This window comes from Apium graveolens, unplaced genomic scaffold, assembly GCF_009905375.1.
Source record: "Apium graveolens cultivar Ventura unplaced genomic scaffold, ASM990537v1 ctg5264, whole genome shotgun sequence".
Taxonomy (NCBI): domain Eukaryota; kingdom Viridiplantae; phylum Streptophyta; class Magnoliopsida; order Apiales; family Apiaceae; genus Apium; species Apium graveolens.
This window is the reverse complement of record NW_027418896.1, coordinates 148741-167959: the sequence shown is the minus strand read 5'-3', so window position 1 is coordinate 167959 and position 19219 is coordinate 148741. Positions and strand designations below refer to the sequence as shown.

Genomic DNA, 19219 nt, shown 5'->3' with positions numbered 1-19219 from the left:
AAAATAACAAAAAAATTTCAAATTCATCTTGCATGACACTAATAGAAAAATCTAGAAAAAGTCCAACTCCCCATATGGGATTTGTTCCTGATAAACAACAAAATTTTTTAATGATTTTTTCAACGATCCAGGATGTCAAAATATATCCTTTGTAGTCATATGAAAAAATTACAAAAAAAATCAAATTCATCTTGCATGACAGTAATAGAAAATTATAGAAAAAGTCCAACTCCGTAACATAAGAATTCCGAGTTAACCAGATTATTTTTTAAATATTTTTTCGATGATCCGACTGTACAGATATTAACATGCACTACTAGAAAAAAGACCTTAGACATCAGTTAAAAACCGATGTCTATGTAAAAATGGACTGATGTCTTCGCGACTGATGTTAAAGGTAATTTTACGTAGACATCGGTTTTAACCGATGTCTAAAGCAGTCTCATACAATGCTTTAGGAAAATTTCCGATATGAAACATATAACAGACAAGCAATTAAGAGACATCAACATCGATTTTGAACCAAAAAATGATGTTTATCAATTAGATTGACATCGATATAAACTTAAGGCGATTTTGAAAGGTACATATGACATCAGTTTTAATTTTGGAAGCGTTGTGAAAAGTATTTCTGAAATAACTATTATATCATTAATTCTCACATTCATACAAACTAAGCTATTATATCATTAATTACCAAATAATACCAAAACAAATATTATATCATTAATTACCAAATTTCATATAAACCAAAACAAATAATACCAAAAAAATAAATACCCAAAACAACTATTATATCTTTAATCACCAAATTCAATACAAAATCAACAATATAACCTTAGGTTCAATCTAAGTTACTAAGTAACATTTCTATGACTAATGCTGGCTACAACATTATAAGCACAGACTTCTTTAACTGATGATGAGGAACACCTTCAACAACTTAGTTATCTTTTTTTCTGCTGCGTGTAAGAATGTTAGACCTCTAGCAGCTCCAATCAAAATCTTTAAGCGTATTTCCCATGGAAGTGGCATCACAGAGCATCCTCCTGCTCAGTATAGAAGACAATGAGATTGTCAGACTCTGGTTAAAGACACAAAGGCCGACTTACTACTGCCTTTCTTGTAGTATAGAAGACAATGAGATTGTCCCACCAGTTTAACAAGATTTGGATGAGAAAGGTGTGAAAACAATACTCATGCTTTATTCATAGAAGTATTACATCACATAAATTTCACGTATGTATTCAGCTAAGATAAGAAATGATTACGCAACTCAGAATAAAGACATGTAAATAATGCAGAAATAAAAACCCAAAAGATTTGACCATTTTAAAAAAAAACTGCTCAAGATTTACCAAGTAAATCAGACCACATGAAAAAAAACACTATCATCCGAAGCAAGAGAATCCATCTGGATTTGGTCTATTTTACTTTGTTATCAACTACAATATTTTGGCTTGCATAAGCCTTGTGTTCTGCACTACACCGTTCAATTACTTCAGGGATACAATACTTCTTCAGAAATTTGACATCTCCCTTTAAGTAAAGTTCACTATGAGTATGATATACACATGTCCAGACATGTGCTTTTACAGATATAATAATATATGAATAAAATTAAGGGCAAAAGTTGCTAATTAATGTTAGAAATGCAGTCCTTATCCACTTTATATATAAAAACGAATATTACATTTATTTATTTTTTATGGGAACAAATATTATATAAGTGCACCCAAGATTACAAATCGACAGAATGTGAATATCTACCCAACTTCTAATAAGAACGTAAGACTTACTTTATAGTAAGCATTGAGGATTGGCCTGACAACTTCTTGAACCTCGTCCCTAAATTCTGGCAACGAGAAAGATCTAACAGGAAATTGCATATTATGACTATTAGTGGGCTGGACAAGATCAGTACTAGATACTCCCTCCGCCTCATTTTAATTAATTTTCACCTTTTGTCACCTTAATATGTGTATGGGAGAGTCAAACATCAGTTAAGATGGGACAGAGGGAGTATAATGTAGTAACAAAAACAAGAATGTAATCATACGGATCTCGACGACGTATTTCTTTAACTGATATTCCAGCAGCTGTTTCCCCAAAGACGCTCTCGTTGATACTGTTGCAGAAGTGGAAGAAGTGATTTAACTTGCAATCTTTAGTTCTGCCTAAGTGAACACCTTCAAATTAGGAGTTGACAATATCTGACCACTAGGACACACCTCTGACCCTCCACTTGATGCCGAGAACTGGCTATTCCCAGAAACATTGCTGCCTCCTGAAGATGTTGTGTTGCTGATTGTCTGTGATATACCTCCTAAAATATAAAATTTACAGCAAATCAAGAAAAATCCACGGAATCTAATCATCATCAACTAGAATCTAATGAACAAAGTTGATTACATATTAACATGTTGTAATTCAGAATCTTAAATTGTTATAACACTTCCAAATTTGATCAAGATCAACACCAAAGTAAAAAAGACAGAGACTTTACAACTAAACAAGAGTTACATAATTATGAGATTGTTATAAGAATCATCAGACATGTATGGATTAGCCAAAAGAAAGTCAGAGAGAATAACTGTGTGGTACCTGAGCTGATGTGGCTTGTGGAATATGGAGTCTGATTGACAGAAGAAGAAGCAGAAGAAACCCAACAATTACCCATATTTAATCTTGATTCTTGATGTTGGCTAATTAAAATTATATGTAGAACCAGATGTGATCAAGTTCTAATTTTTCACTTGATTTTGATGAAGGCCTGCAGAAGCTATAGGATGGTACATAAGGTGAATGTATACTATACACGTATAACTAAAGTCAGATCAAAGTGTCTTGTTTGCGAAACCAAGTATATTAACGGTGATCAAACCAAGAATTGAATTCCAGAGTAAGGTGAAAGGTATCATCAATCGACGTTCCTCTAGTAGTTGGATGGGGGAAGATTGTAGAAAAGTAAAGTAAGAAACATGTAGAACACCAAAGGTGAGATTACAATTACCTAAACCTTTTTATAATCCTGGAATTAAACCACAATTCAAATTACCACAAAAACACAATCATCAATACGAAAAAAATAACAAAATGACACCTCAAAAAGAACCTTGCTTCTCCTTAATCTTGCTTCGTCTCCGCTGCTCCGTCTCGGAATGCTTAGACCTGTAGTCTTAGAGTCCGCATGGCTCATCGGAGCAACATCTCTCATTTCCTTTAAAGTACTCTCTATCAACACCGTAGCGTTTCGGTCTCCAGATTTTCCATTTGAGCTACTAGAATTCGCTGATGCCACCACCAAAGGTCCTGGAACTCGAACTCGCCTTTGCGTATAGCTCCTCGAAACTCCAGGTTTTGTCCTTGGTCTTCTCCGCCTGAGTTTTCTTGGCTACTATCTTCTTCTCGGCGGACTTCTTTGCTGCTTTGGGAATTTAGGGTTTGAGAATTGGGGGAAAAGAGAGAGAGAGATAGATTGATTTGTGAATGTGTATATACCACAAGATCTGTTTGTTTCACAAGGATCGATGAGCTGGCACATCTTAGAACCGTTGGATTAGGTTTTTTTGTTAGATTTTGATTTTGCTGTTAAAGTCCGAGTATGTATCGTTTTTGCTTGAGTAAGAAAAAAAAATCAAAACTCATAAAAATGTTATTTATTAATTTACTTTTAATATTTTTAGAAATCCCTACTTACATGTAAATACAATGAATATCTTCCATTTTTCATCTAAATATATGAATTTACTTTTATTCTTACAATTTTAAAAAGTATAAGTTTTTTTAAACATATTATATTTTGTTTAAAAAGAAAACACGAAAGAAAAAAAGTTATCATATTTATTGATATTTTCATAAATCAAAATTAATATCATAATTAAAATCAAAATCAATAACAGATTTAAAAAATAGTGCACTTTGGAGGTTAGTCTATTTTGACTGTTATATTATGATAATGATGGTACACCCCTAAAATAGATAGTAGCGCAAACAGGGCTTGGTCGATCAGACTGCTTTGACTGATATAAAATCTCGCAAAATAAATATAAAAAAATTAATAATGATGGTACGCGCCTAAAATCGATTGTTTTTAACATCCGTATAGACAAATCGTCGAAATTTTATTTTAAAAGCATCGATACTTCATTCGGGATAGTAGCGCAAACAGGCCTTGGTCTGGGTCTATTATGACTGCTTTGACTGATATAAAATCTCGCAAAATAAATATAAAAAAAACCTAATAATGATGGTACACCCCTAAAATAAATTGTTTTTAACATCCGTACGGACGGATCGTCGAAATTTTATTTTAAAAGCATATATACTTCATTCGGGACAGTAGCGCAAACAGGCATTGGCCTATTATGACTGTTTTGACTGATATAAAATCTCGCAAAATAAATATGAAAACCTAATAATGATGGTACGCGTCTGAAATCGATTGTTTTTAACATTTGTACGAACGGATCGTCGAAATTTTATTTTAAAAGCATCGATACTTCATTCGGGACAGCAGCGCAAACAGGCCTTGGTCTATTATGACTGCTTTGACTGATATAAAATCTCGCAAAATAAATATAAAAAACATAATAATGATGGTACACGTCTAAAATCGACTATTTTTAACATCCGTACAGACGGATCGTCGAAATTTTATTTTAAAAGCATCGATACTTCATTCGGGACAGTAGCGCAAAAAAAGCTAGATCTATTTTGACTACTTTGACTGATATAAAATCTTGCAAAATAAATATAAAAAAATTATAATATTGATGGTACACACCTAAAATCGATTGTTTTTAACATCCGTATGAACGGATCGTCGAAAATTTTATTTTAAAAAAATTAAAGGAGTTAAAAGAGCTTTTACTTTAAGTAGAAATGAATTATTTCTATAAGGGTATATTTAAATAATGTGGAATAAAACACATTGTCCTCCTTGGTGTAGTGGTTTGCACTCAACTTTGTTCTGTAGGAGGTCTTGGGTTCAAATCCTTGGTAGTACAAAATATCTGAAAATTTTTGATTTAATACTTCACCACTGCCATGTTAGCAGGGGACCACTGCCACAGCAGAGTGGGGCCCACATGGGGGACCCCTGACACATCAGCAGGGTCCCCATGCCACGTCAACAGGGTGAGGCAGGCCCCTGCCACGTCAGCAGAGTGGGACCCACGTGTGACCCACCTGTCACGTCAACAGGGACCCATTACCACGTCAGCAGGGTGGGGCCCACATGGGGGACCCACCCGCCACATCAGCAAGGCCCTGCCACATTAGCAGAGTTGGGCCCACATGGGGCACCTGCCACGTCAGCAGGGGTCCACCTGCTACGTCAGCAAGGTGGGACCCACATGTGGTGACTAACCTGCCACGTCAGCAGGGACCACCTACCACGTCAGTAGTGTGCGGACCCAGCTCTGCCACATCAGCATTTACTTATTTATTTTTTAATAAAAAATTGAATTTTTTATTAATATATGTATTAGCAACACTTTACGAGACCTATGCTAACATAATTAAAATATGTTGCAGTATGGTACATTATCATATACTACTCCAACATTATCTACGGAAAAATCACGTAATTATGTGGTAGAAGGCCGTTTATGGCGTAGTGAAAGTTCCAGTCCCAAACATGTGATTTGTTCTCGAATAACCAGATTATTTTTTTTAACGATTTTCTCGATGATCCGGCCATAAAGATGTTAAGATATATCGATTTTAGTTATCAAAAAAATTGTAAAAAGTTTTAAATTCATCTTTCATGACAGAGAATAGAAAAATCTAGGAAAAGTTTAACTCCGGGGATTTGTTCCCGATTCACTGGATAAATCTTTTAAACGATTTTCTCGCCGATCGAATTATACGGATGTTAAGATATTTCGATTTGAGCAATCATAAAAAATTAAAAAAATAAATAAATCCATCTAGCATGACAAGAATAGAATTTTTTTGGATAAGTGTTACTCCAAAATGCCGGATTTGTTCCTGATTACTAAATCTTTTTTAAAATGATTTATTCGATGAACCAACCATACATGTGTAAAGATATCGATTTGAGCCATAAGGAAAAATTAAAAAAAAAAATCAAATTCATCCTGCATGAAAGCAATAGAAAAATCTAGGAAAAGTCTAACTCCAAAATACATGATTTATTCCTGATTAACTAGATAAATTTTTAAACGATTTATTCGACCATCCAACCACACAGGTTTTAAAATATCAAATTTAGTTAGAAGAAAATATTAAAATTAAATTCAAATTCACCTTGCATAAACGGTATTAGAAAATTCTAGGAAAGGTCGAACTCCAACATATGAGATTTTTTCTCGATTAACCAGATAATTCTTTTAAACGATTTTTTCGAAGATACAATAATAAGAATGTTAAGATATATTAATTTTAGTAATCATGAAAAATTACAAAAACAAAATTAAATTAATCTTGCATGATAGGAATAGAAAAATCTAGGAAAAGTCCAACTCCCAAACGTGAGATGTATTCCCGATTAACTAGATGATTTTTTTAAATCATTATTTTCCAATCCACGCTTAAGAGGGCCTTTTAGAGCATCAAGTGTAAACATGGGCTTCATGTGAGATAGCTACCATCACGACAAGAATTCATTTATCAGTTATATACAATTAGGCAAATATAAAATTATACTATGCACTAATAAAGAAAGATAGTAGACAATGGTTCAAATAGTCCTCACTCTGTGATTTTTTAAATTGGAAATTTATTGCTTTTACATGAAATTTTTATGAAACACACATGAACATTACTCCAATCTCCTATAAAGATTTCACGAACAAATGTCATGTTTAAAGTAGTAACATAGGGCCTAGAAAAAGACACATAAACCTTACCAGAATATTTACAATTCTAAAATTAATACTGGACACAGCTAAACATAAACAAGGACAAAATCACAAAGAAAAGCGTTAAAACTAATCAATCACATAAGTCATCTCAAACACATCCCTATATATACTCATAAGTACATAACCACTCAAGTAATAATGATGTGTGCTTATACCTTACTAAAGTTATAATAATTGAAATCAACCATTTACCAAATATATTCATTCTCATTTAATATCAAGTGTAAACAAAAGTTTTTTAAACAATTAAACATATAAAAACACATAACAACATCTTGGCAGCTCGACTCCACAGAAACTCTGTTCGCCTCCAGATTTTTAATAAATTCATAAATAGGTTTGTTACCGTGAAATTAGGTGGAGACTTAGTTGAATCAGAGACCTAGCTACCATAAAAATGTCAGATGAAAACAAGGTGTTTAGAGCCGCTAACAGAGTCTGTAAAAACCAGTTTTTTTTAATAAATATATATGTTTATGTAAGTCTAGTGATTTAATATATACAAGTAGTAAAAATGTTAATGTGCTTTATTTTAACAAAAAGAAAAGAAAAAATGTACATAATTTGAACCGTTTAGTTGTTTTCTTTACTTGGTCAAAACCTGTTACTAATAGATAAGATATGAGTTAAACATTAAAAATACAGATATGAGTTAGTTTTGAAAATAGTGGAGGGCTGATACTCATAAGTACGCATTAACTTAGGAACTTAGGAGGACATTACGTTAGCTTTGTAAATAAATAGATGTAATTTAGTAATGTTCAAGTTATTTTTAATACTTAATATATGTGTGATATATATATATTTTATTATACATTGATATTTTGTTAAATACTTAATACTCTGTTTAAAAGTAGTCTTTAATTTTAAAGAGAATGATTTGTGAAAAGAAATATTATGTACATGTGATATTCCTGGTTAACTCCTTTTATATGATTTTGTTAAATTATGTTGTTAAGTGATAAATGTGAAAAATAGTTAATTATGTGTATTATTTTTATAAAAGATTGTTAATATGTAACTGTTTATTTATTTTATGAGATATTATTATTAGTGTTTTTATTATTATGTTAATGACATATGTGATGATTTTATTCTCTTTTATAAGTCTCTGTTTTTGTTAGTTATATTTTATAAATTGATCAATCATTTATTCATTCCAGAAATTATTAATTATATTTTATTAGTATATGTACATACATGTTTATTTATTTAATTTTTTTTTTACTTATGTGTATTTTTAGAAAATGGTAGTAATAGTATTAATTGACTTGTATAATTTTTAAAAACTCATTTAGTAAATTCATGTTAGTATAATATTTCATTATATTTAGTTTTTTTTATATTATCTTGTTGCCTGATTTTATATTGCAACACATGTTATTTTATAATGTTGGCTGATTTTGTATTGCAGCTCTCTGTATATGTTATTTTTATTACATGGTTTTTGTTTTAGAGTCCTTATTTTGTGTATATATAATTTTATATATATTATCTTTTTCCTGGTTTTTGTTTTAGAATCCTTTTTTGTGTATATGTAATTTTATATATATATATATATTATCTTTTGCCTGGTTTGTGTATTAGAGTGTATTAGGATAATTAATTAGGTTTGTTTTTAATAATAACTACATAGGTTGGATATCTCTGCGTGAAGTGAAAAATTGTTAAAGTGGTTGTCAGTGTCAAGTTAAGTTAACTCTTCACACTTTTATTTTTATTTTGAAATCTGTTAAATATTTTTGCACTGATTTTATTTTAACAACTATGGATCAAGTAATTGTTTTAGACATAAGAATTCTGAGTGAGCTCTGACCTATGAAACATTTAGTAATTGCGTATAGTTTCGGAACTAGATTTTGATACCTTACTAGGGCGTGCATTGCACAGTTTATGATACCTTAGTAACGGGCGCATTATTGACAATTGTGAATCTATGATCTTGTGTCACGAGGTATTTGTGACCTTGTTGAACTGTGGAATTTATATATGTTATATGTAAACTTTGGATTTGAGCAATGATTTTGGCTATATAAAAATCATGAACTCCTTGATCCACTAGTGTCGAATTGTTTTCTTGCTGGGCTGTTTCGTTGATGACTTACAAATTTTCACGTGTTAAACTTCTGGAATGGACAAGGAAATGCATTTGGCTTGAGCTTATTGTAATAATATTTTAGTGATAGTGTCTTATCTTAGAGTTGCGTCTCTCTGTATTTGTCTTTATTTCAGCTATATGATACTATTTCTGAGTTGGATTTCAGAATCTTATTTGCTTATGTAAGACTTGTTTTAAGTATGAATAATATTTGATATCTAAGTATAGTTGTTATATAAAAAGTTGGGCTATTACAGTTGGTATTCAGAGCTTAGGTTAGCTTCCTGTAGACTGCTTGAGTTATGAATTTTGCTACGTATATTTTAAAGATACTAATTAATTTATTGTCTTATAATTTTGTAGATGGCAGATGAATATGTTGAGGTTGAAATGTCTGACATCGAGGCTCCCGTTGATAATTCACCACTACCATCGTCAAATTATGACCCTAGCTTAGATAGTGATGATTCTGTCAACAACTTTGAACATGCTTCTGATAGTGAGGAATCAATTCATGAAAATCCCGGAGAGACCATTAATGAGCATTCTAAAAAGACTGACCTTGAAATGGAGATAGAAAGTCTCCGAGCTGATTTAGAGGAGGCACACTTGAAAGTAGAGAGAGCAGAACACCCACTATTAGTATTGCGATAAAATGTGTTAGGAGGATGTGAAAGATTTCGAAATTCTTCATTGAGGGGTAGATGTGTTAGTAAGAGGGATAAGAAGTACGTTAAGAGTTTCACAAAATAGGTGCAGGTAGAAGTGAGAAGGAATGTTGCAGTGATAGGGAATGTTTTGAGGGAAGGAGGTTATTATGAGTATCCACCATCAGCAAGTTCCTCCCCTTCAGATAACTACTCATCTGATTAGTGTCCTTGTTAGTGAATCTTAAGTTATATCTATTGGAAGTCATCTATAATAAAGATGACTGTCGTTTTGAATTTCTATGGTTGAAAAAAAAAACTTGTACAATTTTGAGGTTTCTATTAATAAGATATGTTTTAATTTATATATATGTGTACATAAATCTTGTATATTATATAGTTATTCCAAGATTGAGCACTGAATAAATTATGTAGGAATCATGCCTCGTCAGAGAAGTAACACTGATGAAGGTGCGCACATGATGACTCAATTGGCAGACACATTGACGACATTGGTAGGGAACCAGCAAAATGGACCTAGGAGTTTGATATATGAATTTAAGAGGCTAACTCCTCCAGTTTTTGAAGGATCTACAAATCCTTCAGAAGTGGATAAGTGGCTACAAGAGATGGAGAAGATTTTTGAGTTACTAGGAAGTACGGACGAGCAGAAGGTTAATTTGGCAAGCTACCAACTCCAAGGAAGTGCTTACGACTGGTGGCTAATGGAGAAAAAACGCAGTGAAAATAATGAAGAAGAGGCTTCCAGAGCATACACTTGGGAAACTTTTAAGGAGTCATTTAAGGACAAGTATTTTCCCAGGACGGTACGAGCTAAGTTGGAGTGCGATTTTATAAGGTTGGAACAAGGAGAAAAGAAAACTGTCTCGGAGTATGAGGCTGAATTCTCCCGTTTGGCTAAGTATGTGCCAACTTTGGTGGCGGGCGAGATTAGTAGTGCACGTAGATTTGTAGAAGGATTATGTAATGAGATTAAGAGGCATGTGGCTGCTTTTGAGCTAAACAGCTACAAGATGGTGTTGAACAAGGCTTTAATAGTCGAGATGGGGCTAGTGGGAGACGAATGAAAGAAAGACTCTGAGGCTAAGAAAAGATGTGAGCCTACAGGTAGATTTAACGAGAATGATCCCCCGAGAAAGTTCAATAATCGAGGAAATGGTGGAAATTTTTCTCGAAACGCTTCAGGGAACAAGGTGACATGTTCAAGGTGCGGCAAAAATCACTTGGATAAAGACTGTCGTTGGAACACTGGAGCTTGTTTGTTTTAGTTGTGGAGAGAAGGGACATAAGATTTCTGATTGTCCAAAGCGTGATCTAAATCGTAACAAAGACAATACAAATAAGGCCACTTTGGCATCTCTTATTCGACCAGCATACACCTAAGCAAGATTGAGTTAGGCGATCAATTTCTTTCAATGATTATGTGTTACACTTTGATTTTTTTTTTTATTAAAATTTGGGGACAAATTTTTTTTTAAGGAGGGTAGAATGTAAAAACCAGTGTTTTTTTATTAAATATATATGTTTATGTAAGTCTAGTGATTTAATATATACAAGTAGTAAAAATGTTAATGTGCTTTATTTTAAAAAAAAGAAGAAAAAATGTACATAATTTGAAACATTTAGTTATTTTCTTTACTTGGTCAAAACCTGTTACTAATAGATAAGATATGAGTTAAACTTTAAAAATACAGATATGAGTTAGTTTTGAAAATAGTGGAGGGTGATTAACTTAGGAGTACAGTATGTTAGATTTGTAAATACATAGATTTAATTTAGTTCATTTGTTTGTTGCACCGTCTCTTCTTTCTCACGTACTTTTCTTTTCTCTCGATTTTCTTTTCAACGTGTGTGTTTTAGGTTACTCATTGTTGTAATGTATTCATTTATGTAATGGTCAAGTTATTTTTAATACTAAATATATGTGCTTGTTGATTTATATATTTTATTATACATTGATATTTTATTAAATACTTAATGCTCTGTTTAAAAGTAGTCTTTAATTTTAAAGACAATGATTTGTGAAAAGAAATATTATGTACATGTGATATTTCCGGTTAACTCCTTTTATATGATTTTGTTAAATTATGTTGTTAACGTGATAAATGTGAAAAATAGTTAATTATGTGTATTATTTTTATAAAAGATTGTTAATATGTAACTGTTTATTTATTTTATGAGATATTATTATTAGTGTTTTTATTATTATGTTAATGACATATGTGATGATTTTATTCTCTTTTACAAGTCTCTTGTTTTTGTTAGTTTTATTTTATAAATTGATCAATCATTTATTCATTCTAGAAAATTTTAATTATATTTTATTAGTATATGTACATACATGTTTATTTATTTAATTTTTTTTCCTTATGTGTGTTCTTAGAAAATGGTAGTAATAGTATTAATTGACTTGTATAATTTTAAAAAACTCATTTAGTAAATTTTTGTTAGTATAATATTTCATTATATTTAGTTTTTTTATATTATTTTGTTGCCTGGTTTTCTATTGCAACACATGTTATTTTATAATGTTGGCTGATTTTGTATTGCAGCTCTCTCTATATGTTGTTTTTATTGCCTGGTTTTTGTTTTAGAGTCCTTATTTTGTGTATATATAATTTTATATATATTATCTTTTGTCTGGTTTTTGTTTTACAGTTCTTTTTTTGTGTATATATAATTTTATATATATATTATCTTTTGCCTGGTTTGTGTATTAGTGTTTATGAGGATAATTAATTATGTTAGTTTTTAATAATAACTACATAGGTTGGATTTCTCTGCGTAAAGTGATAAATTGTTAAAGTGGTTGTCAGTGTCAAGGTAAGTTAACTCTTTACACTTTTATTTTTATTTTGAAATCTGTTAAATATTTTTTCACTGCTTTTATTTTAACAACTATGGATCATGTAATTATTTTAGACATGAGAATTCCGAGTGAGCTCTGACCTATGAAACATTTAGTAATGGCGTATAGTTCGGGAACTAGATTTTGATACCTTACTAGGGCGTGTTTTGCACAGTTTATGATACCTTAGGAAGGGGCGCATTATTGACAGTTGTGAACCTATGATAGTGTGTCACTAGCAAGCTGTGAAATTTATTTATGTTATATGTAAACTTTGGATTTTGAGGAATGATTTTGGCTTTATAAAAATCATGAACTCCTTGGTCCACTAGTGTCAAATTATTTTCTTGCTGGACTGTTTGGCTCATGACTTACAAATTTTCAGGTGCTAAATTTCTGGGATGGACAAGGAAATGCATTTGGCTTGAGCTTATTGTAATAATATTTTAGTGATAGTGTCTTATCTTAGAGCCGCGTCTCTCTGTATTTGTCTTTATTTCAGCTATATGATACTATTTCTGAGTTGGATTTCAGAATCTTATTTGCTTATGTGAGACTTGTTTTAAGTATGAATAAAGTTTGATATCTAAGTATAGTTGTTGTATAAAAAGTTGGGGTATTACAGAGTCGTCAATATAGCCAACAAACCGTGTCCAGAAACTCTACGCACACTATACCAAAATGACCATATCTCTTGACTCAAATATGATTTTAAGCTAATTTTTTCGCGAGTAGAACCTTGACTCGAGATTAATCTTAACATAAAAGAGTTACAAAACAGAACTTAGCTATATTTAAAGGCTATACTTACAACATATAGGACAATATATAAATTTGACAAAACAGTTTTTACAAATAATTTTAACATTTAACAATTAATTAAACCCATTATCTCTATTAATCAAATCATCAAACACTTAGCATGCAAACCATATAATTGAATCTTAATACCTCAATATTATCATAACGATAATAAGCACAATTATAGAATAAAATATCTTCAAACACCATGTTCTCTAGGAGGTCCAATCTGTAATGCAACTCAACCCAATTAAATTATCAACACAATTACACCTATCATTTAGATAGGAAATAAAATAACACAACAAAGACACAGTCAAACCAAGATATGACATAAACTGACTTCCTTATTAAATAATTTACACGCTTAAGTTTCTAAATCCATTATCATCCAAGTCTAATAAATTTTTCCACCACACAAAACTGAAAATTTCCCTAACAATAAAACCACACAAATCATCACCTTGGCCATATCAATTGAAGCACAAAGTTAACCATAAGCCAACACAAACAATAAATAAATACACAAAATTATATTTCCCAAAGCAAACAACTAACAAATACACACACCCGTACATATATGCAAGCAAGTATCAAAGAGTGAAAGATAAAAGAGACTGGACTCCAGCCTCAAATCGAAAAAATTTGAATAGAAAGATGGTGGTGCCATATTATCTAGAGAGACACGGTCGGGTGAGGGAATAGAGGATGGAGAAATATGAGACAGAGAGATTAAGAAATTCAGAGAATGAGAGAGATATTGAGAGATAAGAAATTGAGAGAATGAGAGAGATATCGAGAGATTATAAGAGAGTTAGAGTAAAAGAAAAAGAAAGGAGGAAAAATAAAAGAATCCGGCAAGTATCACCCACTCTCACTACCACGTATCCTTTTCCCGCCTGCCCAACCTGAATTTTGACGCCCGTTTTTGATTTTAACGATACAATTCGCGGATAAAAACAAATCGAAATAATTCCCAAGTAATTTTAAAATCCCATAAATAAAAAACTTGTAAAATAAAATTATCTGAATTTTTTTAAGAAATTTAGAATTTAACATCGAATTAACAAATACAAACACAAATATATACAATGACAGCTCCAACCGAAGCAACAATTAATAATACGATAATTCAACACATAATTAATATTTAATACTGAACACATAAATTGTCTAATCATCTTTTATTTAATAATACGAAAAAACAAAGTATTTATACATATATTCAAGTTAGTCACATGTGCAAGGTCTTTCGAATAAAGTCAATATCTCATGAATCTTTCATAAAGCGGTTGAGAAAGCGCAAGAGAAAGGAAATTATGTCAGAGGTCGCAAAAGATAATTCAATTCAGAGGAAGAGGTCTAGATTAAAATGTTGGAAGAAGGAGAGGAAGGTAAAGTTGTTAGTGGAAAAGTCCGGTAACTAGTGATATACTCACCCTACTTTATGATCTGGGAATGAATCCAAAGATTTTCTTATATGCACTCGATATAAAACTCCTAATTATATTAATTGAGATTGTTGGTTTAAGAATTTTGATTTTTTGGGTTACGCGCTACTTAGATTGTTTGGGCTCTATTATAAATTACAGAAGTCCGGTTGGGACGATCTTATAGCCCACACAAAACTTATGAATTTTATTTTTTGGAGATGATCCAATAAGGAGAATTCAATATAAGCATCATAGAAACTGGAGAGACCTGACAATAACGAATTTTATTAGAGAATCATAGTCGGTTTAGAAAAATTTAAGAATAATAATATATTTGTAAAATTAAAATAGGGAACAGATTTTTTTATTAGTTTTAGACATATTAGAGACACATACGATGTAGAGAGTATATAGTTATGATTTTTTAGAGAGAGAATAAAGAAAGATTTTAGTCTTATGATAAAACTATAGATTAAATGTTCTTATTAGATTAATTATATTTCTTTATTTTCTTAGTTTTATAACTTGTATAATTATTATTCAGTAGTCATTTATAGGGAAGAGAAGGGTAGCCATGTTTATAATATAATTTTAGCACAATTTTTTATGTGATTTGATTGATTATGCCTGTTATAGTTATTTATATTTTCATTATTAATTTATGTAATCGGGCGATATAATGTATTAATTAGATAAAAATAGGAGTTATAAATAGGATATTTTACTCATTAGAGACACAAATATGATTAGCATAATTTGAAGTGAGAGTGGGATAAATAATGGAAATTTTAGAGGATTAATACTCGGGAGATATTAACAATTGCTTTAATTGGGTGATTAGCTGAATTAACAAAAGTTATTGACATGAAAGTGTGCTTCCAGATTGTTAGTACTTGAGAAAAATTAACATAATCTTAGTTATATACCCACTTTAGTTTCTTTAACCTAGGATCTATGTAATTCATAACCATAATAGACCTAATTGCCGTAGCTGTTTATATTCATTGTTTAACGTAATTAGTTTAGTGTTGATTTAGTTGTAATACTTACCTAGCAAAATATGCATCACACAATCATTTTGCTGTTGAACCAATGAAAAAGTAATTGAGTCAAAATCGACTAAACATATCTCCTTGTGTATATGACCCACTTGCGACTTTGTACTTTTCAAATAATCAAAATGGACTAAGTTCTATAATTTGTTTTTGGAATATTTAGTTCATTTGGTTTATGGGCCTCTTCAAAATGAATCCAAAAGAAATTATGCTTATTTGATTATTGGGATTTTGTTTAACTTTCACTACGTTCTATCTATAAGATAGGTTCGTAAAATTACAATTACGGCCCAATCTACAGCGAGGACAGTTCATTGATATTTTATTTCTCGGTCGGCCCAATTCGAGTATGTTCTCGAGTATTCTGTACCCTTCAAAATGCTGAATATATGTATATGTTTCTCACATTCTTTAATCACTTATTCTTTGCAGTCATCTCGCCAGTTCGTTAGTTCCCCATTTTCTTTTTGAGTTACTTCACATATCACTAATTTTAATATCGGGTTTTAACCCATCTCCTAATTTTTCCTCAATCTATATCAACCACATCTACGGTGTCCGTAATACTTATCATCATGACTTTTTGGATTCAAATTGGTAAGTGATGGCTGAACCTAATTCTTTGAACATTTATATCTTCTAGATGCCGACACTCATAATTACTTTATTCTTGATCATCAGACCGTATTTAGCTAAATAGAGATGTCAAATCTTGAATACTTTTTTACGCTAAGATTTACCTTTAGTTTATATACATTTCTGTCATTTGTTGAAATTATAGTGCTTAATATTAATATATATTATTTGGCTTGAGTTCTTGGACTCATTTGAATTTTGAATGTGATTCGAAATTTATTTATTGTTTAGTATTGGTTCTCAATGGATGTAATTTCTAATCAAATTCAGTCCTCATATTCGTGTTTCGATTTTGTTTATAGAGAAGTGAATACACCATGATAATAATACTTTACATTTATAAATTAGCACTAATTTTTAACTCCATTTGGTTTGCATTTTGTCGGTAAAATGCACATGTCAAATCTTTGTAATCTTTTCTTTTATCTGTAATTTATTGTTCGTTGTAAAAGGGCACTTAATATATTGCTTGATTTCCATTCGTAGATACATGACGTTTGCCAAAAAATAATGAAGAAAATGCTCCCCAAAGAATTAAGGTGGAACACTCCTTGGTAAGTAATAATCTTCTTTTAGCATCCTATAGTTTGTGTTTTTTTAGTGTTTTAATGGCCTAAGTAAAAGTTTTAGGGAATTAAAAAAGATGTTTTGGATCCATTGATTTATTTTTCATTGGGTATTAACCTTTTTTTGTCCCATTTAAAAACAACAGTAAATGAAATGTAAGATTAATCTTTTTTGACCAGCCTGACCACAGTTCTTCCCATCCCAGACCAAGTTTTTCTTTCTGCATTCTCAGATCACATTTTCCCTGATCTTACGGGAGGGTCTGTTCCAGAGTTACGAAGCTCTTCATTTTTTCTCTCTACGTCTGATTCACTTGCATGACGAGTTACAATGCAGTTTAATTTGGTCCTGTCATCCATTGGGAGGTTATGGATGTAACATCTTTTCCTTGTTGCTGCATAAATGTGAAGCGAGTCCCCGAATTCCGGTTCAATGTCGTAAAGTTCTTTTCGGATGGTTTCCCGCACCCCTTACTCAGCAAGTACAACTAAACATCTATCTTAATTGTTTAAAAATCAAAAGCTTGATATATTTTTAATTGTATAATTGAATTTATATTAGTTTTTGTAATAATTAATAAAACTACTTATATATATATGTACATAATAAAACATTAGAAAAAAATATGTATGGTACAAAAACGTATTAACTTATGAGTGGTGTTTAATGCCTAAATTTTTAAAAGGTTATGACTTTGATAAGATAAAATTTTCAGAAGATACTTAATATTAAAATATAAATATTATAGGCAAGTTAATTTTAATTTTATGACTAAACTAAAACCGGTTGGTTATAATTGTTAATTAATTTGTTATTCAAATTTTAACAAAAATTCAAATCTCCCCAAACATTTCTTGAAAATTTTAAATTTCAGCTGAAACTAAAACCCACTTAATTCCGTTGGTTATAGTCATCAATTGGATAATTTTGTACGCGGATTATACAATTTTCCACGAAAATTCAAATATCCACAACAAATGATTTTATGAAAATTTAATTTTTTCTGCCTAAACTAAAACAAAATAAAATTGGTTCCATTAAATGGGGGGGGGTATTGTACGACCGCTTATTCAAATTTTCAAGATAATTTAAATTCCCCCTCCTAAAAATTAGACGAACACTACAAGAAATTCCCAATCATACAAAGTTCCATACAGAACGGTTAAAAAAACCGGTCGTCCTAAAAAATATTCAACAGTGAATTGATTTGGCATAACAGTTTCCTCACAGGAATAAAAAATTCTTGAAAAATCCACGTCCCAACAATGAGATTCCTTCATGATTAACCATAAATTTATTGAAAAGATCTTTAACACCATCCAACCATACCGATGCCAAGATATATCGATTTTAGTCATAAAAAAATTAAAAAATATTACAAGTTCATAATACAAAATAGAAACACCAGGTAAATTCCTGATTTACAGATAATTTTTGTAAATATTTTTTTCGACAATCTAATTGTATGGAAATAAGATGTATTGATTTTAATAATAAGAAAAAATTACAAAAAAAAATTAAATTCATCTTGCATGACGGGAATAGAAAACTCTAGGACAAGTCTGATGCCAAAACACGAGATTTGTTCCTAATTAACTAGATAATTTTTTAAACAATTTTTTCGACGATTCAACCATACGAGTGTTAAGTTATAACGATTTTAGTCAAAAGAAAAAATAACAAAAAAATTTCAAATTCATCTTGCATGACACTAATAGAAAAATCTAGAAAAAGTCCAACTCCCCATATGGGATTTGTTCCTGATAAACAACAAAATTTTTTAATGATTTTTTCAACGATCCAGGATGTCAAAATATATCCTTTGTAGTCATATGAAAAAATTACAAAAAAAATCAAATTCATCTTGCATGACAGTAATAGAAAATTATAGAAAAAGTCCAACTCCGTAACATAAGAATTCCGAGTTAACCAGATTATTTTTTAAATATTTTTTCGATGATCCGACTGTACAGATATTAACATGCACTACTAGAAAAAAGACCTTAGACATCAGTTAAAAACCGATGTCTATGTAAAAATGGACTGATGTCTTCGCGACTGATGTTAAAGGTAATTTTACGTAGACATCGGTTTTAACCGATGTCTAAAGCAGTCTCATACAATGCTTTAGGAAAATTTCCGATATGAAACATATAACAGACAAGCAATTAAGAGACATCAACATCGATTTTGAACCAAAAAATGATGTTTATCAATTAGATT

The 19219-nt window shown here is 30.9% G+C and overlaps 1 protein-coding gene across 4 annotated transcripts; it reads right to left on the bottom strand.

The window, feature by feature from the left end:
• Window positions 1–739: 739 nt before the first annotated feature.
• Window positions 740–3498, bottom strand: LOC141702519 (mitochondrial import inner membrane translocase subunit TIM44-2-like). Of its 4 annotated transcripts, XM_074506182.1 has the most exons (6): window positions 3104–3494; window positions 2232–2326; window positions 2060–2128; window positions 1800–1872; window positions 1435–1539; window positions 788–1049 (listed from the first exon to the last, which is right to left on the bottom strand). In XM_074506182.1, the coding sequence occupies exons 1-6, from the start codon at window positions 3215–3217 to the stop codon at window positions 1035–1037; spliced, it is 471 nt and encodes a 156-aa protein (XP_074362283.1). In that variant the 5' UTR covers window positions 3218–3494; the 3' UTR covers window positions 788–1034. The 4 variants fall into 4 exon arrangements, with proteins under 4 accessions (XP_074362284.1, XP_074362285.1, XP_074362286.1 ...); XM_074506183.1 differs by lacking the exons at window positions 1435–1539; window positions 3104–3494 and adding an exon at window positions 2605–3095 and having other exon boundaries at window positions 740–1049; window positions 2219–2326; XM_074506185.1 differs by lacking the exon at window positions 1435–1539 and having other exon boundaries at window positions 769–1049; window positions 3104–3498.
• Between the last annotated feature and the right edge of the window lie 15721 nt (window positions 3499–19219).